At 45.7% G+C, this 26,546-nt stretch overlaps 1 protein-coding gene and 1 non-coding gene across 2 annotated transcripts; both read right to left on the bottom strand.

Annotated features, from left to right (window-relative positions):
* Positions 1-597: 597 nt before the first annotated feature.
* On the bottom strand, positions 598-14,965 carry Asf1b (anti-silencing function 1B histone chaperone). The gene is made up of 4 exons (XM_041663572.1): positions 14,705-14,965; positions 4,875-4,990; positions 2,726-2,902; positions 598-1,578 (listed from the first exon to the last, which is right to left on the bottom strand). The coding sequence occupies exons 1-4, from the start codon at positions 14,811-14,813 to the stop codon at positions 1,372-1,374; spliced, it is 609 nt and encodes a 202-aa protein (XP_041519506.1). The 5' UTR covers positions 14,814-14,965; the 3' UTR covers positions 598-1,371.
* LOC121456011 lies at positions 6,098-6,201 on the bottom strand. Its single transcript, XR_005975565.1, has one exon. It is a non-coding gene; the product is annotated as a U6 spliceosomal RNA (small nuclear RNA).
* Positions 14,966-26,546: the final 11,581 nt, after the last annotated feature.

The raw sequence follows: 26,546 nt of genomic DNA, 5'->3' as shown, positions 1-26,546 counted from the left end.
AACCACAACATGGTGAAAGAGACAGGAGGCCAAAGAAGAAACAACATATATTTAAAAACAAATTTACAGAGGCTAGAGATGACTTAAGAGCACTGCCTGCTCTTCCAGAGGACTTGGGTTCAATTCCCAGCTCCCACGTGGGGATTCACAACCCTCTATAACTCTAGTTCCAGGGGCTCCAAAATCGTCCTGGCCTCCGCAGACACCAGGCACTCAAGTGATAACACAGACAACATACAGGCAAACACAGAAATAAAATGTTTTAAGCTGGGAGTGGTAGGACACACCTTTAATCCCAGTACTTGAGGCAGAGGCAGGTGGATCGCTGAGTTTGAGGCCAGCCTGGTCTACAGAATGAGTCTAAGACAGACAGCAAGGGCTATGCAGAGAAACCTTGTCTCAAAAAAAAAAAAGAAAAAAAAAAAAACCAAACAATTTTCCTCAGGTGTGGTGCTGCATACTTTTAATCCCAGCACTCCAGAGGCAAAGGCAGGTGAATCTCTGTGAGTTCGAGTCCAGTCTGGTCTTCAGGCATGTCAAGGAGCAGGGAACATAAATAAATAAATAAAAAGCAGAAACAATCTAGATGAAGTGCTTTTATTTTTAAACCAAACAAAACTTTTAATATAAAAGCATTTTAATATACACACTGCAATCACAATAGCATCCGTGTAGCAGCAAGGGGCCCAGGGCTTAGGTAGAGGCAGATGGGAGTAGAAGTTTTCCAGGTCAGTCTGCCAAATGCCTCCCACAATACTGTGTATCTCATGAGAACATGTCATCAGGACCTCCAACAAACATACCTATTCTACCCAGGGCAATCCTCTCAGAAAGTCAGGCTCAGTCACGAGATGAGAAGGTAGCTGTGACCAAAGTACCCACCATTCCTCCTTGGCCTGGGGAGCTCACCTTTGAGAGTTCTCTAGTAGTGGTTAGACTAAATGACTAAGACACTCTGGAAGGACAGTGGTGATATTGAGTCTGCCTTCTAACCAGTATTCCTTGCCTGAGACCCCAAGAACTGGAGTGGGCAGCAGTGACAGCCTCTGGCCAAAGGCTAGCCAGGCATCACCCAACAAGCCTCAAGACAGGTGATAGAGAGCTTCTCACAGGAACTGACAGTGTAGAAGGAAAAACAACACAAAGAACGAGCATATAAGTACCTGCTTCTTAGAGGCTGGTGGGTCAGAGTGAGATGATTCTTCTGGACCTGAGGTGAGAGACTGTGGTCCATATTTTCCTGGGGATGACGAGTCTGGAAGCAGTCGGTGACCCCCAAATCCTTGAGATGACCAAGCATGAGGGCCTTAGATCCCCTCCAGGTGTGCAAGGAGACTGGCCATGGTCCTACTGGGACCAGCCTGGCTCCCATCAGATGCAGTCCATGGAGTTCTCTGGGAGGAGGCCTGGGATGCAGGTAGGAAGGCCCAGACTTTTGAAAGGAGTGCAACTGAAGGGAAGGCCGAAATCCAGACTAGGGTCCTGGTTCTCTATGACCTCCAGCCTGTCTGGGTTGTTGTCCCAGTTGATATGGAATCGGGTCACCCGGGGATTAGAAGCCAATATGTTTCGCTGAAGCTGGAGCAAGAATTAGAATGTCAGTCCCTATCACCTAAGTGTTATCCCTAAAAGGCCAGGAATCCCTCAGACCCCCACTTTGAGCCCCAAGGATGCTTATACACTGTGGAGTAGGAACAGGGTCTTCCTTGTCCTGGTTTTGCTTGGCTTTGTTCATTTGTTTCTGGGTTGTTTTGAGAGAGTCTCAACTATGTAGACTGGGCTAGTCTGGAACTCACAGAGAGATCTGCCTGCCTCCAAGTGCTGGGGTTAAAGGTATGCATTACCATGCCTAGCATGATTTTTTTTTTTAAAGATTTATTTATTAAGCATACAATGTACTGCTGGCAAGGAAGGCACCAGATCTCATTACAGATGGTTGTGAGCCACCATGTGGTTGCTGGGAATTGAACTCGGGACCTCTGGAAGAGCAACCAGTGCTCTTACCCTCTGAGCCATCTCTCCAGCCCCCTAGCATGATTTTTTAAAAAGTTTTTTGTGTATAGGCGTTTGGCTACATATATGTCCGTGTAACATGTGTGTGCCTGATGCCTTTGGAGGCCAGAAGAGGGCACAGATTGCCCTCTTAGTAAGAACCACCACGTGGGTGGCTAGATGATATGCCACCATGTGGATGCTGGGATTGAATCTGGGCTCTGAAGAACAGCAAGGTTCTTAACTGCTGAGCCCTCTCTCTGGCTCACTTGATTTTCTTTTTTTAAATATCTTTACTGTATTGGTTCCATTTGTGCCTAATCCCCATGTAGGTCAGAAGAGGGCATAGATACCCTGGAACTAGAATTAAAGATGGCTGTGAGCTACTATGTGAATGCTAGGAATCAGAACCAATCAAATCAAATCTTAAGAGTAGCCAGTGCTCTTAACCACTGAGTTCTCTCTCTAGTGGCCTCCAGCACTCCCTCCCACGCCCCCCTGGATACAGGGTCTTACTATGTAGCCTATGTTGGTCTGGAACCCATGCAGATGAGGCTGGCCTCTAATTTATGAGGGCCAGGGTGGTGGGATCACAGTGCCCTCCACTTCCGTAGCTCTAGCTTTGATTCTGTTAGGCATGCCTCAAAAAAAGACTTGCTCTATCCTAGCTCTGGCTCAGACAGCTGTAAAGAACTGGCCTGTCTGAAGCAGGAAGTGCAGAGACAGGCCTTACCTGAGAAAAGTCTGGCTTTGGGGGCGGGTTCTCCTGAAGCTCTGGGTCTGGGTATTCATTGTTGACATAGTAGCCCACACGAATGAACTCTTGTCCATGGTAGGTACAGGTGATAAGAACCACAGTCACACCCACAGCGTCCATCTCGGGAATGAGGGATGGGTTTGGGGCATCAGCCTGGGGAGACAAATCCTAGGCTTTAGCACTGCCAATCAGGACACAAAGACTAACCAAAGAGCTGAGACTAGACAAACTGATCATACAGGTGACTATAAAGAAGAGATCATGAATGTGATTTGGCAGCATCATTGTTCAGTATACATAGTCCTTAGTCCCAGTAATAATAACAACAATAATTAATTCAAAACTGCTGAATTTGACTAAGAGACAGGGTGTTCAGGCGGAAAGTGGTGTACAGGTGACTGACTGGTCGTGTGGATACGGAGCAACCCCAGCATGCTTGGGTAAGAGCGGTGTTTAGAAAAGGAGGTCTGGCCGCAGGAAGCCAGGCAGGAGTCATCCTGGAGAGGATGACTAAACCCAGTGGCAGAGAGCAGAATCACAGATCAGTGTGAGGGAACAGTTATGTTGTACAGAACCAATGCAAATGAAAACACTACACCTAAGCAATCCTAAGCACCTGCCAATGAGCATAGTAACACCGGACTGGACACAGTACCATTTAGAAGCCACAGCCCACCTTCATATTCACTGATTCTGAGTTTACAAATCTGCCAACCTGATACAACTAGAAACTGCAAATCTAACAACTGACACATAAAGAGAAAGGAAAACCTAGTGCTCAGGTTCCAACATGTGACCAAACTAGGGGCTATGTGGCTTTCTTCCACTTTCAATATAGAGTACAAGGACCCTTTGACTGTCTACCTACTGCCAAAATTCAGGAGTTTCATATGGTGAGCTTGGTTTCTGCCTGTCAGAATGTGAACAGCTCTGCTACACAGTCCAGCTACCACAGGATTTTCTCTCTCTTGGCCTAGAAACATAGAGCTTAGCAACCATAAATGGAACCCGCTGGAACCTTTCTTTGCTACATTACCAAAATCCCAGGGCAGAGACAGACACTAAGTTTACATTCATCACACCTTTACTACACCCCCTTGTATTCTGTCTGTTTGGGCAAAGCCTGCCTCTGCCTCCAGAGTGCTCAGATGAAAGGTGTATCACACCTCGCCTAATTATTTCTTTTTAACAGCATTTGGCTGTGTAGCCTAAGCTAGCCTTGAACCTGAAGCAGTCTACCTCAGCCTTTCGTGTACTGAGATTAAAAACAAATACCACTAAACTCAGCTATACCTTTAGTAAAAATTGAGTATTTACTTGATTCTTCATTATATATGTAAATGTTTAACTCACTGATGCTAAATGATTTATTGAGATATCTTAAAATGTAATCAATGAGTAAAGATTTACATCACACAGTAAAAAATCAAAATAAATAAGATCCCCAAATGCAGTGAAGTACTGTTTGTGTAAAAACAGCTTATGGAGCATCTGTGTTGGGTGATTTAGACATGGGCTAGTGCAACTGGCTGAGCTCATGTGTCAACATTTATTTACTAGCAAGGTATTTGAGACAGGGTCTTGCTGCAGAGCCCAGGTTGGTTCCAAACTGTGTGCTGGGCTTATAGGCATGTGCTTAGCTCTGACTGATAAGCAAGTAACAACAAAACCCCGTAATCCTTGAGGGGAATAGTTCAATATTCATGACTGTGTTCATGGGTTTGATACACAACACAACTCCTGTGAACAGATGACAAATTAGTGGCCCAGAAGTCACTAAGAGCTGTGACTCAGAGGTGGGGTGAATCCTGAGTAGTGGCCTTTGAAGCATTGCTTTGGTCAGACAGCTCCTGGCAGTCAACCAGGATATATGGCTCAGGCAGGCCTTGAAGTTGTAGTCCTTCTGCCTCAGCATCCCGAGTAGTTGGAACCATTTCCAGTTCTTTTTATGATTTGAACTTAAACCTGGCTGCTAAAGCCAGTGTGCTTTCAGGTAAAAGAGGAAGGTTCAAGGCTTGGGTGTGGCTCAGTAGGGGAGTGCATGTCTAGTATATGTCAGGGCCTGGGCTCCATCTCCAACCTGTAACATTTCTAGAAATCAAGGGCTAAGGTGCAACTTCCTTACCTGAAAGATGAACATATGTCTTCCAGCAGGGACAGGACCCACCAGCACTGAGTCTAGGATCTGATCAAATTCCTCACTCTCAGCTGAGCCCACATAAATGATCTTCCACTCCAGGTCTGTAAGCACATGGGGGGTTGGGAAGTTGAGGACTGAAAAATAGCTGGAGAGCAAGGCAAGGGTCTTCTTGTTAGTTTCAGCCACATCTCAATGTATGAGAATGTCCAGGGAACTGGTGTGTTTGCTAGGCGTAGGCTCAGGCACCACAGTCCCGAATTAGAGCAAGTGTGAAGCTCTGCTTTAATGGAGACATTTTCCCTGTGGGGCCTAACTGGGCCAGGTGACCTTGACTCTGGCCCTCCAGGGAAACAGGCCTCTCAGTAGTGGAGAGGAACCACAATAACATAGGCTGACTCAGGAGTCCTGTGACTATGGCTTGTGGAAGGAGCAGGGAGTTGAGCTTCTCAAGGACCCTGGTCTCTGGATAGGAAGCAGCATCTTCTTTCACAGAAGGACTGGTGCCACCAAGTAGAGCAGATCCCTCGACAACTAGGGCAGAGTGGCAGATTCCAATCCAGCAGGAGAGCCAGGTGGCAGAAGGGAAAGGCAAAGATGCTAGGAGAACCAACTTGTCCCAGAGTTGTCCACATCTGGCACCAACTCATGCCTACTTGTGCACATTTGTGGGACAGAGGCTTTGCCAGCAAATGGCGTGTGACAGGGCATCCCTCCAACACTGTTCTGTACTCCATTAAGGGGGCTCAGTAAACCCAAAAGAGATGAAAGAAAAAGTACCTGGAGACCCTTCCCATTAATCTCAGGCGAACCCCAGTGCCCACAGCCTCTCGCAGGAGAGCCAAGGTCATGCTAGTACAGAGAAGCTTGGCCTCAGACCCAGAACTTATTTTAGGCTCTTTGAAATTACACAACCCCTAGCTCCAGCAGCTGGGAAAAGTTGCACAAGCTGAGATTCACAGGGAGCATGCTCTTGGAAGCTGCTTGGCCCTGGGTCCAGTGTGGCACAAGCACCCAGCACTGGAAGCACACTGACACCAGATCATACTGTGGAAGTTGTCACCTAAGCCACAAAGCCTTCCTAGATACATAAATTCCCTTGTCCCTTTACATTGTCACCTAGGTCCTTCTAGGTGACACCATGCCTGGGGTTCACCAGTGCTCAAACTCTGGCCTCAGCATTTCTGGGAAATTTTATTTCACTATAACTTTTTTTTTTTTGAATGCTCATGAATTTTTGTGTCATCCCTGTGCAAGGGCCAAGCTAATCTTCTCGGTATTGTTCCAATTTTAGTATATGTGCTGAAATGAGCATGCTCTTTCATTTTTTTAAGCTTTATTTTCCTGTGTGCTTTTCTAAAGGTTGTTTTCTTTTTATATGTATGGATGTTTTGCTTGCATGTCTACTTACCCTTCGGTGCCTCATGCCCATAAAAGCCACAAGATTGTGTCAAGTCTGTTGGAACCGGAAGTACAGATGGTTAACCGCCATGTGGGTACTGGGAACTGAACTGGGTTCTCTGAAAGAGCAATCAGTTTTTTCTGACTGCAGAACATCTTCCTAGTTGTTCCTAGTTATTCCCTTCTTTGCAGTACTGGGGATGAAACTCAGGGCCTGCACTTGCCAAAAACATGCTGTGTGGCTAAGCCAGGCTCCCAGCCCCATGGATTTAGTAAAAAGTGACATACAAGAATCAATGTTTCTGGAAGGACAGAAAAGTGTGCTACCCTTGCTCTTACTTGCTAAGAAGGCTCTGTTAAACTCTACTTTCTTCAGGCTCCTTTCCTCAAACCCATGGAGTCATATATTCATACAGTTAGTTAATGTGCTGGAAGGAGGGCTGGCAAAAGGAGTTTGACACAGGACAGTCCTTTGTGCCCCCAACGCACCTGACCTTGTTTAGTCTAGGTCAACACTTTTTGGCGAAACCTACTGAAAGAAAAGATGTAGTATATACAGAAAGCAAGTAGACAGTGAAGTCACGGGCCAGACACAGACTCAAGAATTCACAAAAAGCCCACTTAAAATACTGAACAAAAAGTCAAGAGTTGATCAAACCATCTATAAAAACAGATGCCTGAAACAAGGGCCCATAAATTGCAATCATTATGAATTTGACAAAGTTTTATTTTATATTTTCTTTCTTCAAGAGGTAGCATCACACTGGTACAAGCCTTTAATCTCAGCATGTGAGACAGAGCTTTAAAAAAAAGGAGGGGGGAGCAGCTGGAGAGATGGTTCAGTGGTTAAGAGCACTGACTGCTCTTCCAGAGGACTTGGGTTTAATTTAATTCTCAGCACCCACATGGCCGCTCACAACTGTCTCTAATGCCAAGATTGGACACTCTCACATAGACATACATGGAGACAAAATACGAATGCAAATGAAATAAAAGTAAATAAATTATTATTATTATTATTTTTTTTGCCTCCCTTCCTCCCCCTATTATTATTATTATTATTATTTTTTTTTTTGGTTTTTTGAGACAGGGTTTCTCTGTGGTTTTGGAGCCTGTCCTGGAACTAGTTCTTGTAGACCAGGCTGGTCTCGAACTCACAGAGATCCGCCTGCCTCTGCCTCCCAAGTGCTGGGATTAAAGGCGTGCACCACCACCGCCTGGTATTTTTTTTTTTTAAAAGACGGAATTGGAGCCTAAGAGATTGTTCTGAAGGTTAAGGCACTTGCCACAAAACCTAAAGATTCAGCTCAATCCCCAGAAAAGACATGGGGAAAGGAGAGAACTAACCCCAGCAAGCTGACCTCTAACCTCTACATGCCTTAGCACACACATAAACACAACAAATGTAGAAATAAAGGAACAAATGACAGGGTCTTCCAGTCCAGAGCTCACAATATTCCTGCAAGCCGTCCAAGTATTGGGATAACAAATGTGAGCCCATGTGTATCTCTCATTGAATCTGAATCTTGCTGTGTCAGCTGGGCTGGTGGCCGGTCAGTGAGCCCTTGGTCTATACTCACTCTCCCTCCCCAATTTTTACCTGAGTGCAGAATAGTCAAACTCAGGTACACACACAACAGAGAAACTAAGATTTCATTTCAAAATATACTCAGCTTTCAGCACCTGTAGACTCTATTACCATAAGCTCAAAACAATGACCACAGACAGGAAATACTAGAAAACAATCCAGGGCTGGAGGCATGGCCAGAGGTGGAGTGCTCATCCCAGCATTTATGATGCTTGGGTTCCATCCCCAAACACAAAACAAGTTTGTACTGAACATGAACATATGTAACTTTTCTTTTTCTGTCATTTATTCTCACACTACATATCCCTAGCAGACCTGGAACTCAAGAGATCCACCTGCCTCTGCCTCTCGAGTGCTGGAATTAAAGGCATTTCATTTATTCTCTTAAAAAAAAAAATAGTATAACTTATTTCTACAGCACTGACACTAAGAATAACGGCTCAGTAATTGCAGTGCTTTCTGTGTAAGCACATGAAAAAGGCATGGGGCCCCCTATTTAACTCCAACCTTGGTAGGTGGACATAGGAGACCCCTATAATGAGCAGGCTAGTAAGGTTAGTCACACCATCAAGCTCTGGGATTAAGGACACTGTCTCGATGAATAAAAGAGAAGAACAACTGAAGATTATTGCTGACATCAACCTAGGAACTCCAGTGTTCACAACCTGTCTACCTCCCTCCCCTAAAAAATAGAAAAAGAAAAAAGTCCCTTGTAGATGAACAGTAGTCTATGGGGGTCGGGGGCTGGTTGTTGTGACACACACCTGAAGCCCAAGCATTTTGGAGATGCAGGTAGGAGGATCCAGAACTCAAGACTAGACTCTTGTTACATATTAAGTTCAAGATCAACCTAGGCTTAATAGACCCTGTCCAAAAACAAAAAAAAACAAAAAACAAAAAAACAAGAAAGCATACTAATAAATGTCTATGGGAGACTCTATGTATGCGTGGTTCTAAGCAAACACTACACTGTTTTGTAGAAGAATCTTGAGCATCTGTGGGTACTGGGACCTGAAGAGCCTCTGAAGCCAATGGTGAAGACGATTTCTTCAAAAGGAGGTATGAACCACCAGTCACTCATACAGTATAACCTCATACTGACCAAAACACAGGATTGGATTTTTTTTTCTTTTTGAGACAAGATCCAATTGTATAAAACAAGCTGGCCTTGAATTCACAAAGATCCTCTTGCTTCTCCCTCTCAGGTACTGGGATTAAAAGTACCCACTACTTTTGTTTTTTAATATGCATGTGATGCATTTACATGCATGTGAATGTGGGTGTGCCCAAGCCATGAGGTCTATGAAGATAAAAGGACAACAGTAAGTGTGGTGCATGTCAGTATAGACAGAGAGCTTTTGGAGATTCTATTGTCTCCACAATATTTACTCACTGAGCCATTTCTGCAGCCCAGTTGTTTTGATGCCCTAAGTTTATAATGACCCTGTTAAGATACACCTTTACCATTTGGGAAAACAAAACCAAAGCTGAAAACATTACAAAAGACACGTCGAAATGATCATAGATTAGCTGAGCTTATTTCACACAGCACTGGGGACAGAATCCAGTTTCATACATACTAGACAAACACTTCACGAATGACCTACCCTCAGACCATTCCTTTTTTTCCCCTCCTTTGTTTTACTTTGTTTCTTGAAACAGGGTTTCAATGTGTAGCCTTGGCAATCCACCTTCCTCTGATTCCTGAGTGCTCTAGCCTTCTTTGCTTTCTTTCTTTCTTGAGACAGTTTCAGGTAGCCCAGGCTGATGTGGAACTTGCTGTGAAGCTAAGGTTGACCTTGAACTCCCAAGCCTCCTTGCCACATCACCCCTAAGTGCTGGGATTACAGGTAATATGCCATCCTTCCTGCTTCTTTGAGACCACGCTTCCCTATGTTAGAGTTATAGCTGTGCACACTATTCTCCTTTTTAAAACTATGTATTTATATTTATTGTCTGGCCTTTTGCTCATCATACAGATCAACTTTGGTGCACAAAGTCTGGCTTCTTTCAACTGGTGCCTATTGAAATTTTCAGTTGAAAAAGAGAGAAGCTGGGCCAAACCCACTAAATGTAAATCTGAACCTTGGAACTCTTTTCTTTCAGATGCTGAACAGAGGCAACCACAGAGCTTGGGGCTTTTTGGAAATGAAGGTTAACTAACCAGGGCTGAGGGAATTTGTCAGGTTTCGGACAGATAGTGATAAAATGTAAGGAAACAACTGTACAATTCGTAGAAAGGAGGCCAGGAAGACGAAACCATCTTGCAGGCCAGAGTGTAAGGAATAGAACCAATCAGCATAACTTGGAGGAAAAGCACCCTCCTCTATCTTTTCAAAGGGTCCTGGCTGACAAGAAATTCTATGGTCATTCCTAATATGTTCTACTTCTAAACTAGACTGTTGGGCTGGCGGCACATCTTAATGGCAAAGCCACTGTTTAGCATGTGTGTAGTTCAGGGTTTGATTTCTAGACAAAAACAAGAGATGCCACACAAAGGACTCTTACCCCCTAAATAAAAAAAATTTTAAAAAAAGGAAACAAACAAACAACAACAACAAAAAAGTTATAAGTAGGGACTCAGCATTTAAGAACACTTGCTACTCAAGTCCAAATGGATCAAAGACCTTAACATAAAGCCAGCCACACTGAACCTCATAGAAGAGAAAGTGGAAAGTACACTTGAACGCATTGGCACAGGGAACCACTTCCTAAATAGAACCCCAGCAGTACAGACACTGAGAGAAACAATAAATGAGACCTCCTGAAACTGAAAAGCTTCTGTAAAGCAAAAGACATGGTCAATAAGCCAAAACGACAGCCTACAGGATGGGAAAAGATATTCACCAACCCCACATCAGACAGAGGTCTGATCTCCAAAATATACAAAGAACTCAAAAATTTGGACACCAACGATCACATAATCCAATAAAAAAAAAATGAGTACAGACCTAAACAGAGAACTCTCAACAGAGGAATCTAAAATGGCTGAAAGACACTTAAGGAAATGTTCAACATCCTTAGTCATCGGAGAAATGCAATTCAAAACAACTCTGAGATTCCATCTTACACCTGTAAGAATGGCCAAGATCAAAAACACTGATGACAACTTATGCTGGAGAGGTTGTGGGGTAAAGGGAACACTCCTGCATTGCTGGTGGGAGTGCAAGCTGGTACAGCCTCTTTGGATGTCAGTGTGGAGATCTCAGAAAATTAGGAAACAACTTTCCTCAAGACCCAGCAATACGACTTTTAGGTACATATCCAAAGGATGCTCAATTGTGTCACAAGGACATGTGCTCAACTATGTTCATAGCAGCTTTGTTTGTCATAGCCAGAACCTGGAAACAACCTAAATGCCCCTCGATGGAAGAGTGAAGTACTATACAGCAGAAAAAAATAACAACATCTTGGGGGCTGGAGAAATGGCTCAGTGGTTAAGAACATTGCCTGCTCTTCCAAAGGTCCTGAGTTCAATTCCCAGCAACCACATGGTGGCTCACAACCATCTGTAATAAGGTCTGGTGCCCTCTTCTGGCCTGCAGGAATACATGTAGATAAAATACTGTATACATAATAAATAAATATTTTTAAAAAAAATAACAACATCTTGAATTTTGCAGGAAAATGGATGGAGTTAGAAAACATTATTTTGAGTGAGGTAACCCAGACACAGAAAGACAATTATCACATGTACTCACACAAAGGTGGTTTTTAAACATAAAGCAAAGAGAGATAGCCTAAAAACCACAATCCCAGAGAATTTAGACAACAATGTGGACACTAAGAGAGACTTACATAGATCTAATCTACATGGGAAGTAGAAAGTAGAGAAAGACAACAAGATCTCCTGAGTAAATTGGGAACATGGAGACCTTGGGGGGAAGGACTGAAGGGAGGAGGGGAGGCAAGGAGGGGAGCAGAGAAAAATGTAGAGCTCAATAAATATCAATAAAAAAAAAAGAACACTTGCTACTCTTACAGAGGACTTAAGTTTGATTCCCAGACCCACATGGTAGCTCACAACTGTCTCTATTTCCAGTTCAGGAAATCTTATACCCTCTTCTGGTCTCTGCAGGAACTAGGTGTGCATATAGTATACATACATACATGCACACAAAATACACATAAACAAAAAAGACCTACAAGTAAATGTTTTCTTCCATTTTTAGGACTGACGGAAAGATAAAGGATCTGGGATCTGGCTAGATGTCTCAGCAGATAAAATATTTCCTATGAAAGCCTAAGAACCTTAATTTAGGGTGCCAGGGACAACAGCTCTTAGAGCTGGGCAGTGGAGGCACACACCTTTAAAATACCAGCACTCAGGAGGTAGAGGCAGGCAGATCTCTGTGAGTTCGAGGCCAGTCTGGTTTACAAGAGCTTGTTCCAGGATAGGCTCCAAAGTTACAAAGAAACCCTGTCTCAAAAAAACTAAAAACAAATGAGAGAGAGAGAGAGAGAGAGAGAAGAGAAGAGAAGGAGAGAGAAAGAGACTGAGACCAGAGGGAGGGAGGGAGGAAGGGAGGGAGAGAGGGAGGAAGGGAGGGAGAGAGAGAGAAACACAGAGACAGACAGACAGACAAAGAAATAGCTCAAGGTTAAAATCCAGTATTGCTTTTAAAGACCCTGACTTGATTCCCAATAACTGTGTCAGGAGGCTCAAACTAGCATTAGAGAATCAGATGACTCTGCCTTCCAGGGGCTCCCATGTACATACCACCCCCAACACACACACATTCACCCCAAACTAGAAAGAGGTCAGGTGTGGTGGTACATGCCTTTAATTCCAGCACTGGGGAGGCAGAGACAAGCAGACTGAAGATCTTTGGGTTCAAGGCAGCTTGGTCTTATAACAAGCTCAAGGCCAGCCAGAACTACATAGTGAGACCCTGTTTCAAAATACAAAAGAAAAGAAAACGCCACTACCAAGGAGGAAGAGATGGTGGATCTCTGGCTCACTAGGCAGCCAGCCTAGCAATATTGGAGCTCCAGGTTTTGTAGAGACCCTGTCTCTAAAAGAGGTAGAACAGAGCTGGAGAGCCCATGGGGTGAGAGCACTAGCTGCTCTCTTAGAGGCCAGGTATAATGCCCAACACTTGCATGGTGACTCCCAAAATCTCTAACTCCAGTTCCAGAACACCCAGTTCTTTCTTCTGAACTCTCTGGGTTCCAGGCACTCAAGTGGTGCCATAAATATATGTAGACAAAACACACACACACACATACACACAATTGAAGAGCAGTTGAGAAAGTCCATTTGATGTGTCTCTGGCCCACACCCACAGGCAAATTAAATTCAAAAAATAAATCTAAAAAAATCGATCTGAACTCAGAACCAAACTTCAATGGTGACATTTCTCCTGTCTGGCTTACATAGATAAACCACCCTGCTCCTATTAAAACATGACTAGCAGGCTGACTTTAGCCTTGGTGTTCTAATCTTACAAATAAGAAACAAAGTAATACTAGGTAATGACCATGCAACCATTTTTAAATGCAAGGAACACACTCAGGCTGCCTGAAACCTGCTCTCTCGGCATCTGGGAACTGTGACCCCCTAACGTGTCTCCTCATGGCTTTCAAATAAATCTTATTCCACATTGTTACTACTCTACCTTTTATTTATTTATTTACACCCTGCCTTGTCCGGACAAGGATTTAGCCCAGTTTATACTATGGTTAGTCACAAGTAGAGTCCTTTAACCTTAAGGGAAAACTAGAGAGAGACTGGGCCACTGGCCCACCCCAGGCCCACCCGACAGCAGCTTTAAGCTAACAGGAGTGGCTGGGTTCATCTGAACACCACCCAGCAGCTGTCCTGAGGCCTGGTGGCCACAACCTAGCCTCTCTGAGCTCTCTCCTCAGCTGTATCTCTTCAACCCTCAGCAGAATCACTGGAGTGCTTCCTCCTGGAAGCAGGATGCACCTTGCTGTGGAGCTGAGACTCCAAAGGGACCTCATGGCTTATGTGTTCCCACTCAGATGAGAGGTCCTCTGCTCTTTGGGGCCCTTGTCCTCTCATCTGGGAGATGACAACCATGTCTACCTTCATGTCCCGCAGATGAATTAAGTCATTCTGTAAAGATTCACAAAAGCCAGTGACCGCTCCCCAGCAGACTGAAGTTGGACCCCCATCCCTGTTTGGCCAGTCCACCCACTCCCCAGACCAGGTCTGCTCATCAAAAGGGAGGAGGGATTTTTTGAGTCAGCTGGAGGCTGATAGAAAACTCAGAAGCTGGCAGAGGGCTGCCTGGCTGTGGCACCCCTTACCTGAGTGTTCACCCAATCCCATCACAGGAGCTGGGAGACCAAGTTACCCGCAAAGACTGGAGCCAGAAACTCCCGTCTCTGGGATTTGGGACTAACCTAAGGGGACGCCCCGCTCTCGGCAACAGCAGTTGCTGGGGACTAATCTGGAGTTGTCTGGGGAGGGTATTGCTGGGAGACAAACGGGGTGGAGGAGGTTTGGCCATGGGCAGACAAGGTGACAAAAGGAGGGTCTGTGTGGTCTGGAGGAAAAGGGAAGGCGGGTACTTGAGGTTGGGTTTCCATCGGAGAGGTTAGTTGGGAAGTTTCCTGGGGGAAACCGGCATGAAACTGGAGCCTAGACATAGGGAGGAAGACGAGGCTGCGGTCTCCACAGGTTAAACGGAGGCTGACACCACTACAGAGAAAAAGTGCCAAGGACGAGCAGTGCAGGACAGGGGTGTACGTCCACCGAGACGTCGGAGTCGGGGCCATGGAGGCGTATCGCCAAAGGGAGACTCAGCTGGCCAAGGGGAGACTGGGAGTGGCGAGAACGAGGGCAGCATAGGCTCAGCCTCACCGTCAGACAGGGCCTCACTGCACTCGAAGCTGATCTCGAACCGGAAGGGGCTGTGGAAAGGGCTCGGGTTCTCCAGCACAGCCACGTTCAGCACCGACACCTTGGCCATCACCTCGCCAGGGGACCGCAGCTGCAGCGGAGCCTTCTTCGGTGTCCTGCGGAGGCAATGGCGACTCGGGCAGAGATCGGCGAGGCGGCGTCCTGGCCGTGACTCCAACTCTTCTCTCTAAAGAGCTTCAGGGGTCCGCGCGCGGCCTTCAAATAGCCGACTCCACCCTCCAGCCAATCGCCGCTAAGGAACTATGACGGCGCGAGAGCCCCGCCAGCCAATCCTGGGGCGTATTCCGGCGCGCGCCCCGACCCCCAGACCAATCAGATTAGCTCCCTCTTCATGGTACACGGAAGGCGGAATGATAAATCTCCTAGCTTCGTAAAGTGTCCATCCGGAACCAATCCCTAGCGTCTCCGACTCGAATAGCTCGCTCCGGGGTGGGCGGAGTTAGATCGCGGAACTTCTCTTGTCCAATCCCAAAGGTTACCGCACCGGCCTGGCCCGCCCCCTCATTCTGCTCTTCCGGTAGACACGCCCCCTAGAGGTCAGCACCGCCAACGGCCGAACGGTGGCGCGCGACTCTCACTTAAGACCGTAGGAAGACCGGTACTAGCTCCCGCGGTGATTGACGGGCGATCAGGGGGCGGGGCTTAAGCAGGCTCCCGAAATGTAATTGGCTAATGTCGTGGCTGGGCCGGAGAACTGTGGAAATCTCAGTCCCACACAGTGAGAAAAGCAGAAAGCGAAAGAGTGGCGTTGGCAGCTCTGGCGGCTTTTCCGGGAGCTGCTACCCTGAGCGATTCCCGACTTTGAGGACGGCGGTCGGGGAGACTGTAGCAAAGGCTGTCAACATTTGTGTCACCCCTGAGACAAGATGGCGCGCCGGTGATACAAGATCGAGTCCGGGTCCGAGTCGACCAGGACCAGGGCTTGACTCCCGTCTCTACACAGTGCTATGGCCGGGCGTGGTGGCGCACGCTGGAGGCCGAGGCAGGCGGATCTCTGAGTTTGAAGGACAGCCAGGGCTACACAGAGAAACCCTGTCTCAAGAAAACCAAAACAAAACAGTTAACTGCCACTATTTCACTATTTATGACGATAGAATGCAACAAACTCATCTTCACTCCATGCCTTCCCTATATCCTGCCATCGCCTCCTAGGCATACAGCAGGCATACAGCCAGTGGGGCCTCAGGCTAGTCACAGACCTTCTGTAGGGTGAAAAAGGGCCAAAGAAACCCACCCTGCTCTGGGGAAAGCCTCCCCAAAGTGACAGCTCTGTCCTGGCAGGAGAGGACTTGCTTCTCCAGCCGCCCTGGCTCCAGTGCTCCGGAGTGTAGGGCAAGGTTTCCCCAGCCAAAGTGACACTCTTTCCGCTCTGTGGAAAGCAGGTCCTCACCCACACCTCCAGGAGGTTTATTGGGAGGAAAGGATCCGGGAATGGCTGCCTCTGCCAGGGTGGAAGAAGCTCAGCTAACTGAACAAGCACAAGGCTTATATAGGGCTTCTTAGGAGTGGAGTTTTTCCAGGGAGAGGAGGGATTGGTTAGTTTTTTCCTTGCTCAGGGATTGGTTTCTTTAGTTGGTCAGGGGCAGAGATGGCTCTGATTTAAGGGCCAAACTGTGTTTCTTTCATTGGCCAGGGCATTCCTTTCACTGACTCTGGTCCTAGGGACAAAGTGCTTCTTTGGTACTGATTTCAGAGTCAGGGCGCATTTCTTTGGGTCTGGGTTTGGGTCTAAAGCATTTCTTTCACCGGCTCGGGTTTCGGAACCAATGTGTTTTCAGAACCAGGGTGTGTTTCTTTCACTGGCTCTGTTTTCAGAGCCAGGGTGGGTTTCTTTGGTTGGCCCTTTTACCCTACATTCTTCCCTCCCAATAAATCTTTTGGATAAGGTTTGGATGAAGACCTTCTTTAGCTGGAGCAGAGACAGAGCAGAGCTGGCCAGGGCAGTAGCACTTTCACTAGGGGAAGCCTCCCCCTGGCAGCAAGAGTTGTTACAACCAATTGTTACAGCTTCACTGGGGAAGTCAGAGACTGGGAGCAGGGCTGTAACACTTTCCCTGGGGAAACCTTCCCCTAGCAGAGCAGAGTTGTTACATGGAGAATGGAGCTGAGCAGCGGAGCTGTAACAACTTGGTTGGGGAAGCCCTCTCTTGCCTCAGCAGAGCTGTTACACTGGGGAAACCCTCCCTAGAGCAGGGCTACAAGCTGCTACGCTTACTGTGCCCTGTGCCCTGGCTCCCGACTTTCAGAGCTTCTGACCATTGAGTGCACCCGACATCCATGTGTTGCACACACGTGTAGGCAAGCAAAACACTCAATACTATATAAAATAAATAGATAAACAACAGCATGGTGGCACATTCCTTTAATCTCGGCACTCAGGAGGCAGAGGCAGAAGGATATCTATGAAGCTGAAGAACCCCTGACATAGTGAGCTCCAGGCCAGCCAGGGCAACACAGCAGAACCCTGTTGGTTTTGATTTTTGTTTGTTAGTTTGTTTTAAAAAGATGGGGCTTGGGCTGGAGAGATGGCTCAGAGGTTGAGAGCATTGCCTGCTCTTCCAAAGGTCCTGAGTTCAATTCCCAGCAACCACATGGTGGCTCACAACCATCTGTAATGAGATCTGGTGCCCTCTTCGGGCCTGCAGGCACACACAGACAGAATATTGTATACATAATAAATAAATAAATATTTAAAAAGATGGGGCTGGAGAGATGGCTCAGTGATTAAGAGTACTGGCTGTTCTCCCAGAGGTTCTTAGTTCATAACCATCTGTAATGAGATCTGGTGCCCTGTCTGGCCTGCAGGCATGCATGAAGGAGAATACTGTATACATAATAAATCTTTTTTAAAAAAGAGAGAGAGAGAGAGAGAGAGAGAGAGAGAGAAAGAAAGGGACTGGAGAGATGGCCCAGTGGTTAAGACCATTGACTGCTCTTCCAGAGGACTTCAATTCCCAGCACCCACACGGCAGCTCACAACGATCTATAACTCCTGTTCCAGGAGATCTGACACCCCCACACAGACATGTATGCAGATAAAACGCCAGTGTACATAAAATACAAATACTTTTTTTTAAAAAAAAAGGGAAAGAAAGAAAAAAATGTCTGTGGAGACTTGTATGTTTGGATGTGTGGCCCCCAGATGGTGGAACTATTTAGACAGGATTGGGAAGGGTGGTGTGGAGGAGGTGTGTCACTGGGGGTGGGTTTTGAGGTCTCAGAAGACTGGCAGGATTCCCTGTGTGCTCAATGCCTCCTGCTTATGTATCAAGATGTGAGCTGTCCCTGCCACCATGCCTTTGCTTCACCATCATGGACTCTAACCCTCTGAAACCCTAAGCCAAGTTACTCTTTTTAAAATTGCCTTGGTTGTGGTGTAACAGAAAGTTAGCTAAGATACCCACATACTTAAAAGCTTTCCATTCCCAGAACTGAATAAAGTAACCAAGTCTGCGTTGGAAGAGTAAGATAGGAGGAGTGTACACAATCTTGAGGCCAGCCTGGACTAAACAGTAATGCCTTGTCTCAGAAAATAAAAATCAAATTAATGATGAAGTTGCCATGTATTTCCTAGGCCAAGTTCCTCTCCTTTGGCGTTGTGTACTTTTTAAAAAGAGATTTATTGTGTACAGTGTTCTGTCTGCACCTTTGCCTGAAGGCCAGAAGAGGGCACCAGATTTCATTACAGGTGGTTGTGAGCCACCATGCAGTTGCTGGGAATTGAACTTGTGACCTCTATAAGAGCAGGCAGTGCCTGCTGAGCCATCTCTCCAGCCCATGCTGTGTACTTCTTTATCCACAGTCCCATCCTCTTCATATCCCAGAAAAACTTAGCTACAGTAGTCTGTGGTGCCTTATAAAAAAACTCCTGGCCAGGCCGTGGTGGCACATACCTTTAATCCCAGCACTCAGGAGGCAGAGGTAGGCGGATCTCTGTGAGTTCGAGACCAGTCTGATCTACAAGAGCTAGTTCCAGGACAGCCAGGACTGTTACACAGAGAAACCCTGTCTCAAAAAACAGGGGAAAAAAGGAAAAAAACACAAAACATTTATTTTTTATGTGCATTGGTGTTTTACATGTGTAAGGGTGTCTAGTCCCCTAAAACTGTATAGACAGCTGTGAGCTGCCATGTGGGTGTTGGGAATTGAACCTGGGTCCTGTGGCAGAACAGGGTTCCTAACTGCTGAGCCATCTCTCCAGCCCCACATCTATTAAATTTATTAGTTACTTTCAAAATATTATTTTATGTGTATGAATGTTTTGTCTACATGTATGTCTGTGCACCAGACCTGGTACCCAAAGAGGCCAGAAGAGTGCATCAGATCCCTTAGAAGTGAAGTGTCGGGTGACTGTGAGCTGCCATGTGGGTGCTGGGACCTGAACCGCTCTCTTACCACAGAGCCATCTCTCCATTTATTTTTTATGTGTACAATGTTCTGTCTGTGTGTATGCCTGCAGGCCAGAAGAGGGCACCAAACCTCATTACAGATGGTTGTGAGCCACCATGTGGTTGCTGGGAATTGAACTCAGGACCTTTGGAAGAGCAGTCAGTTCTCATAACCTCTGAGCCATCTCTCCAGCCCCACCAGCTTGTTTCTTTGGCACAGGGTTTCACTTTGTAGCAGGCTGTCAATACAAGAATCCGCATCACCTCCCAGTGATGGGGATGGCCTCCTGTCCTTCAGTGAGCTAGGTAAGCACCCTACCTCCGAGACCCTTAGTTTTGAGCTGGGCTTTGTCTTATTATCTCTCAAAAGATCGGAATTGGCTTGGAAACAGACGTCTCATCTGGCTCCCATCTTACTATTGGAGCTTAAAACCTTAGTATGGGGGCTGGAGAGATGGCTCAGTGGTTAAGAGCACTGGCTGCTCTTCCAGAGGTTCTGAGTTCAATTCCCAGCAACCACATGGTGGCTCACAACCATCTGTAATGAGATCTGGTGCCCTCTTCTGGCGTGTGGGCATACATGGAGGCAGAATGTTGTATACATAAGAAATAAATAAATCTTTTATTAAAAAGGAAACAGCATGGGACCTGATGTACAAGTAAAAACCTGTCCCTCACTTTTTTTTTTTAAAAAAGATACATCCACATGTAGTCTTAGAGTAGTACTTGAAATATGGGCAGCAACCAGGAAAACTAAGATGTTGATAGTACCAAGAAATAGCAGCTTCTGACACTTAGGTTTTATTTTTAACTATGTGCATCTCGGTGTGTAGGTTTGTACTTGAGTGCCAGTGTTCTTGGAGGTCATAAGAGGTCATTAGATCCCCTAGAACTGGAGTTACAGTTGTGAACCACTTGATGTGGGTGCTGGGAACAGAGCTCAGGTCCTTCGTAAAAGCAACACAAATCCATCCAGTCTTCTCCCTGGCTCCAATGCTTTGTTTTGTTTTTGAGACAGGGTCTCACTATATAGTCACAGACTGGCCTGGCACTTACTCTGTAGACCAGGGTGGTCTTGGACTCACAAGATCTGCTTTCTTCTGTCTCCTGAGTGCTCAGACAAAAGGTTTTTATGACACCACACCTGACTTTTATTTTATTTTAAAACATCTTATATGTATGTCTGTTTTTCAGGGATGTATTTCTTTGCACCACGTGTATTCATGTGTTCCCAGTGTGAAGAGGCCAGAAGAAGGTGTTGGATCCCCGAGAACTGGAGTTAGAGCTGCCATATGGTTGCTGGAAACTGAACCTGGGTCCTCTGGAAGGGCAGCAATGCTCGTAATCACAGAGCCAGCTCTTTAGCTTCATCCATCTTTTCTTTCTTGCTTGCTTTCTTTCTTGCTTTCTTTCTTATTTATTTATTTTGAGACAGGATTTCTCTGTAGCTTTGGAGCCTGTCCTGGAACTAGCTCTGAAGACCAGGCTGGCTTCGAACTCACAGAGATCCGCCCGCCTCTACTTCAGGAGTGCTCGGATTAAAGGTGTGTGCCACCACCCAGCTTCATCCATCTTTTTGGTATTAAAATATTCCCTGGCCTTTCACCCCAGATCTTGGGAGGCAGAGTCAGGAGGATGGCTGTGAGTTGAGTGAGACCTGCAGAGGGATACTCTGTCTCAAAAAGTCTTATAATTAAACCAGTGATTAGCTTAACAACTACAATTTTATTTTTATTTTAAGATTTTTTACTCTTTTTTTTTTTTTTCGAGACAGGGTTTCTCTGTGGTTTTGGAGCCTGTCCAGGAACTAGTGTAGACCAGGCTGCCTCTGCCTCCCAAGTGCTGGGATTAAAGGTGTACGCCACCACCGCCCAGCCTATTTTAAGATTTTATTTCAAGTATATGAGTATTTTTCCTGTATGTATGTCTGAGCACCACATGTTTGTCTGGTGCTTGTAGGAATCTAACATACACTCTGGCCTCCAAGGGCACACACACGGGACACTTTACAAACTTATGCAGGTAAAATATCCATACAATAAAATAAAATAAATAAAGAGTAAAATACTGTGTAGTGAAATGGAATTTGGTAGATTAAAATTTTCCCAGAGGACCATAAAATCATGAATGGGTACTAAATACATTTAAATTATAAATTGGAAGGATCCAGGCATGGTAGTTCATACCTATAAACCCAGTGCTCCGAAAGCTGAGGTCAGAGAATTGTGAGTTCAAGACCATCCTTGACTGCATAGCAAGTTCAAGGCCACTTGGGCTACAAGAGACCTTATCTCAAAAAACAAACTAAATGGTAACATGTGCAGTGGGTTTTCAGGTTATAGAGTATGAAAACTTTATTAATCCAGTCTCAAAGTTCACATTTTAATTAATTCCCCAACCCCAGCTTGGGATGGGATTGAGAACCACACACACTAGGCAAGCATTCTACCACTGAGCCACTCCTTCTGGTGTCCAGCTGACTAACACAACACCATTTGTTAAGTCTGGGACAGAAAGCAAAAAGGAGGCTGGAGAGATGGCTCAGCAGGCACTGCCTGCTTTTCTAGAGGTCCCAAGTTCAAGTCCCAGCAACCATATGGTGGTTCACAACCATCTGTAATGAGATCTGGTGCCCTCTTCTGGCCTGCAGGGACATAAGCAGGCAGACCACTGTATACTTAATAAATAAATAAATTTAAAAAAAGAAAACAAATAGAACATCCCCATTGTCTTAGTGTGTGGGTGCACCCCTCGTGGTCCTGAGTTCCTTGCTCGTGCTCCGTCTCCTTCTGCTCCTGATTTGGACCTTGAGATTTCTGTCCGGTGCTCCCGTGTGGGTCTCTGTCTCTGTCTCCTTTCATCGCCTGATGAAGGTTAATATTCCTGAGGATGCCTATGTGTTTGTCTTTGGATTCACCTTCTTATTTAGCTTCTCTAGGAACATGAATTATAAGCTCAATGTCCTTTATTTATGGCTAGAAACCAAATATGAGTGAGTACATCCCATGTTCCTCTTTTTTGGGTCTGGCCTAGGTCTGAAAAAACATGGGATAAATCCGGACTAGCTGAACATAGCGGACAATGAGGAATACTGAGAATTCAAGAACAATTGTAGTGGGTTTCTGATCCTACTGCACGTACTGGCTTTGTGGGAGCCTAGGCAGTTTGGATGCTCACCTTACGAGACCTGGATAGAGGTGGGCAGTCCTTGGGCTTCCCACAGGTCAGGGAACCCTGATTGCTCTTCGAGCAGATGAGGGAGGGGGAATTGATCGGGGGAGGGGGAGGGAAATGGGAAGCGGTTGTGGGGACGAGGCAGAAATCCTTAATAAATAAATAAATTTAAAAAAAAAAAAAAAAAAAAAAAAAAAAAAAAAAAAAAAAGAAAACAAAAAGGAATATCCTTATCTAAAACGGTTATTAAAACACTACTCTTTGCCAACTCTGTATTATGAAAACCTCAAATGGCACAACAATGTGGGTGGAGGGCCAGCGACAAAGGCTCCGTAGGTAAAGGTGGCTGCCAGTGCTACAGAACCTGAGTTCAGTCTTGGGACCCATATGGTGGAAAGGGGAAGCTAATATCCTCAGGCTGTTCTCTGACCCCCAACATGAACATGTGTCTGCAGATATCCATATACGTACACAATAAATTAATAAATTTTTATTAAATGTGGGAGGGTGTCGAGATTTTTTTTGATTATTATTATTAGTTTTTGTTTTGCTTTGGGGGATTGTTTTGGTTTGGTTTCTGAGACAAGGTCTTTCTACATAGTCCTAGCTGTCCTGGAACTCACTATGTAGACCAGACTGGCCCTGTCCACCAGTCCCTGCCTCCAGAGAGCTGGGATTAAAGGCTTCAGCCAAGGGCATCACACCTCTTGAAACTAGAGTTATGGATGATTGTGAGAAACTGTATGGATGCTGGGAACTGAACCCACAGCCTCTGCAAGAACAAGTGCTCTTATCGCTGAGCCATTTCTCCAGGGTTTCACTACCTTTTTTAAAAAAACATAATTTCAAGCTGGGCATGATGGCGCACACCTCCAGACACAGGCGGCAGAGACAGGTGGGTTCCCACGAGCTTTTTAATCTACCAAATTCCATTTCACTACACAGTATTTTACTCTTTATTTATTTTATTTTATTGTATGGATATTTTACCTGCATAAGTTTGTAAAGTGTCCCATGTGTGTGCCCTTGGAGGCCAGAGTGTATGTTAGATTCCTACAAGCACCAGACAAACATGTGGTGCTCAGACATACATACAGGAAAAATACTCATATACTTGAAATAAAATCTTAAAATAGGCCGGGCGGTGGTGGCGCACACCTTTAATCCCAGCACTCGGGAAGCAGAGGCAGGCGGATCTCTGTGAGTTCAAGACCAGCCTGGTCTACAAGAGCTAGTTCCAGGACAGGCTCCAAAGCCACAGAGAAACCCTGTCTCGAAAAACCAAATAAAAAAAAAAAAGTGGGTGTGTGGGGCCAGGCAGTGGTGGTGCACACTTTTAATCCCAGCACTCGGAAGGCGAAAGCAGGTGGATCTTGGTGAGTTTGAGGCTAACCTGATCTACAAGAGCTACTTCCAAGACAGCTAGGACTGTTACACAGAGAAACCCTATCTCGGAAAAACCAATAAATAAATAAATAAATAGTGTGTGTGTGTGTTATATTAGTATGTTTTAATTTCTAATATAATAGATGTTAATATAGTGCCCACAGACAGTAGCTCCTGAGAGCTAGCTATGGCTCATTTGCCTCCCAAATGCTGGGATTAATGGCATCTGGCTGTTGTAGTAGTCTGAGACCTTGTAGACAGAGCTGTTCTCCCTCTGGCAATTTCTAACCCTGCCTTTGTTGTAGAGCAGATCACCACCCATTCAAGTTTTCTCAAATCTCTGCCTGTACCAGTACCACATTGTCTTAAATATCACCACAGCCTAATCAGCCCGGCTCAGGCCGCTTGTTCTATCTTCCAACTGTGTTGGTCTTATGCCCTTTATTCCTGCATAACAATAGCAGGCCAAGAGCTGTCAAAGAGAGAATAGCTGTCTGCAAATGATGGCAGAACCTTGCTCCCAAATCCCAAAGGTCTCTGCTTCACCTATAGGGGTCTGTCAAAGGCTCCAAACAGCATCCCTGTCTATCACTGACACCTCAAGTACCATGGGGTCTACTGGATCATATGGCCCAAGTGGCAGAGAAGCCTGCAGCGTAGCCGGAAAGGGCCTTCTGCTCCAGGCCCCAGAAAGCAAGTTCAGAGTGGTTGCTACCTTCTGCTCATTTGGTCCAAGCAGCATAATGTCATCAGTGTAGTACCCCAGTGTGATATTTCATGGAAGAAACAGATGAGCAAAATCTCTTCTAAGTTATGATACAGGGCAAGAGAGTTAATTCATCCTTGAGGTAAAACTGTAAGTGAAAGCCAGTTGCTCTGTTGGTCCGTATGGACGGGTACCGAGAAAACGACACTTACTAGATCAATAGCGGTATACCAGGTACCAGGAGATGCACGAATCTGCCTAAGGGAGGGCTCCACATTTGGTACAGCAGCTACAGCCAGAGTCACTGCCTGATTAAGCTTTCAACAGTCACCTGCCATTCTCTACCTTCTGTCTTCTGTGCTGGCCGGCTAGGAAAGCTGAAGGAAGATGTGGGAGCCACCACCCCTGCATCTTTCGAGTCTTTGATAGTGACACTGATTTTTGCAGTTCCTCCTGGGTGTGATTTTGGTTTTGGCTCACTATTTTCTGGCAGAGGCAAGACCAGTGGCTTCCACTTGGCCTTTCCAACCCTACCAGCCTTCACTGCAGTGGTCAGGGACTAATGAGTAAATTCTGTCAGTTTCTAAGTACATCCCAAGCATACAGCTAGGAAATGACTACAGGATTCCAGGGAGCCACTGGACCTACTGTGAGTCAGAATTCAGCCAAAACTCCATTAATAATAACCTGACCTCCATAAGGCTTTGCTTTAACTGGGGAGTCACGATGTTGCTTGAGATCTCGCTGAACCAGTATCCAACAGACCCCAGTGTAGTTACCCTTAAAAAGGCCATAGGTCGAGTCGGGTGGTGGTGGCACACGCCTTTAATCCCAGCACTCGGGAGGCAGAGACGGGTGGATCTCTGTGAGTTCGAGGTCAGCCTGGTCTACAAGAGCTAGATCCAGGACAGGAACTAAATAAAAGCTACGGAGAAACCCTGTCTCAAAAAAAAAAAAAAAAAAAAAAAAAAAAAAAAAAAAAAGAAAGGCCATAGGTCCTTCTGGGGAAGGACTGGAGAAAGGCTAACAGCAAAACTCTTAGGTATTTCAGCAAGAGGAACCTGGGCTTTCATTCAAGGGGTTCTCGGTCTGGGGTTTGAAAGTTGGCTTGTCTGGAAGTTGGCTCACAGGCCTGGATTCCCTCTTGCCACCATTCATCGATGTCATTTTAGTTTGTTTTGTTTGAGAATTTTCTGAGTGGCAACCCCAAGGTCTGGTACAAGGAAAAGGGAGACAACAAAGCTCTTCTAATGTGCTGGTGTCCCTCACCATTTTGTGCCTTATAAGATTTGTGAAGGGTGTGTCTTCTGGGCCTTGCCATTGTGGAGGATTAGGTTTTACAAGTACTCACTCTAGCATTGTGATACTTGAGCCTTGAAATCCCTTCATCAACACTAAGACAAGGAATAAAGGCATCTCCAGCTCCCTTTTTAGCGGGCCACCTTTGATAAATGTTTTAGCCAACCATTCATTCACACAAGTTTTTACACTTTTTTTTTTTTAAGGCAGTGTTTCTCTGTGTAGCCCTGGCTGGTCCTGGAACTCGCTCCGTAGATCCACCAGCCTTTGCCTCCCAAGAACTCCTCTAAGAGAGTGAGACAATGGCTAGGCCAGAGACCTAGTGTGTGTCTGCGTCTGCATTTCCATCTGTAAAGTGGAGTTCTAACTCTAACGTGCGCCCTGCATTGTGGGTGCAGACCAGAAAAAACTGCTTAAGACACATTCAGTCAGACCAGGAGTGTTAGAGCACTTCACATACAAGTTCCTGGTGCCTGCTGAGGGTCCTAAGAGGTATATATTTTTAGTTAGTTGTATCTAAGCATGTGTACCATATGTGTGCTTGTGGACATCAGAAGGATCAGACCCTCTAGAACTATAGTCACAGGGGTTGTAAGTTGGGTCCTGTGCAAGAGCAAGTGGTCTTTACCATGGAACCATTTCCCCGGTCCCTTAATTTTGAGCCGGGGTTTTACCACATAGACCAGACTGAACTGGCTAATCAATCCTCCTGCCCCAGCTTCCCACATGCTGAAATTCTAGGCCTGCAAGACATTCAAGTATAGATTTCTGGGACTCATATACTATACCCCACTTTTTGTCCCCCAATTGAATGACACCACTCTTATCA

This window comes from Microtus oregoni, unplaced genomic scaffold (assembly GCF_018167655.1).
Source record: "Microtus oregoni isolate MIOR12 unplaced genomic scaffold, Mior012 000014F_ref0000157, whole genome shotgun sequence".
Taxonomy (NCBI): Eukaryota; Metazoa; Chordata; class Mammalia; order Rodentia; family Cricetidae; genus Microtus; species Microtus oregoni.
The sequence above is the reverse complement of the archived record's forward strand: the minus strand, read 5'-3'. Positions and strand labels throughout refer to the sequence as shown.

What these genes read in the sequence shown, in the direction of transcription:
- Asf1b (XM_041663572.1), bottom strand. Translation starts at nt 14,813, where the DNA reads ATGGCCAAGGTGTCGGTGCTGAACGTGGCTGTGCTGGAGAACCCGAGC. An exon ending in CAGTGAGGCCCTGTCTGACG is followed by an intron (nt 4,991 to 14,704) that starts GTGAGGCTGAGC and finishes ATGTGCTTACAG; the next exon opens with ACCTGGAGTGGAAGATCATT. An exon ending in GACATATGTTCATCTTTCAG is followed by an intron (nt 2,903 to 4,874) that starts GTAAGGAAGTTG and finishes TTGTCTCCCCAG; the next exon opens with GCTGATGCCCCAAACCCATC.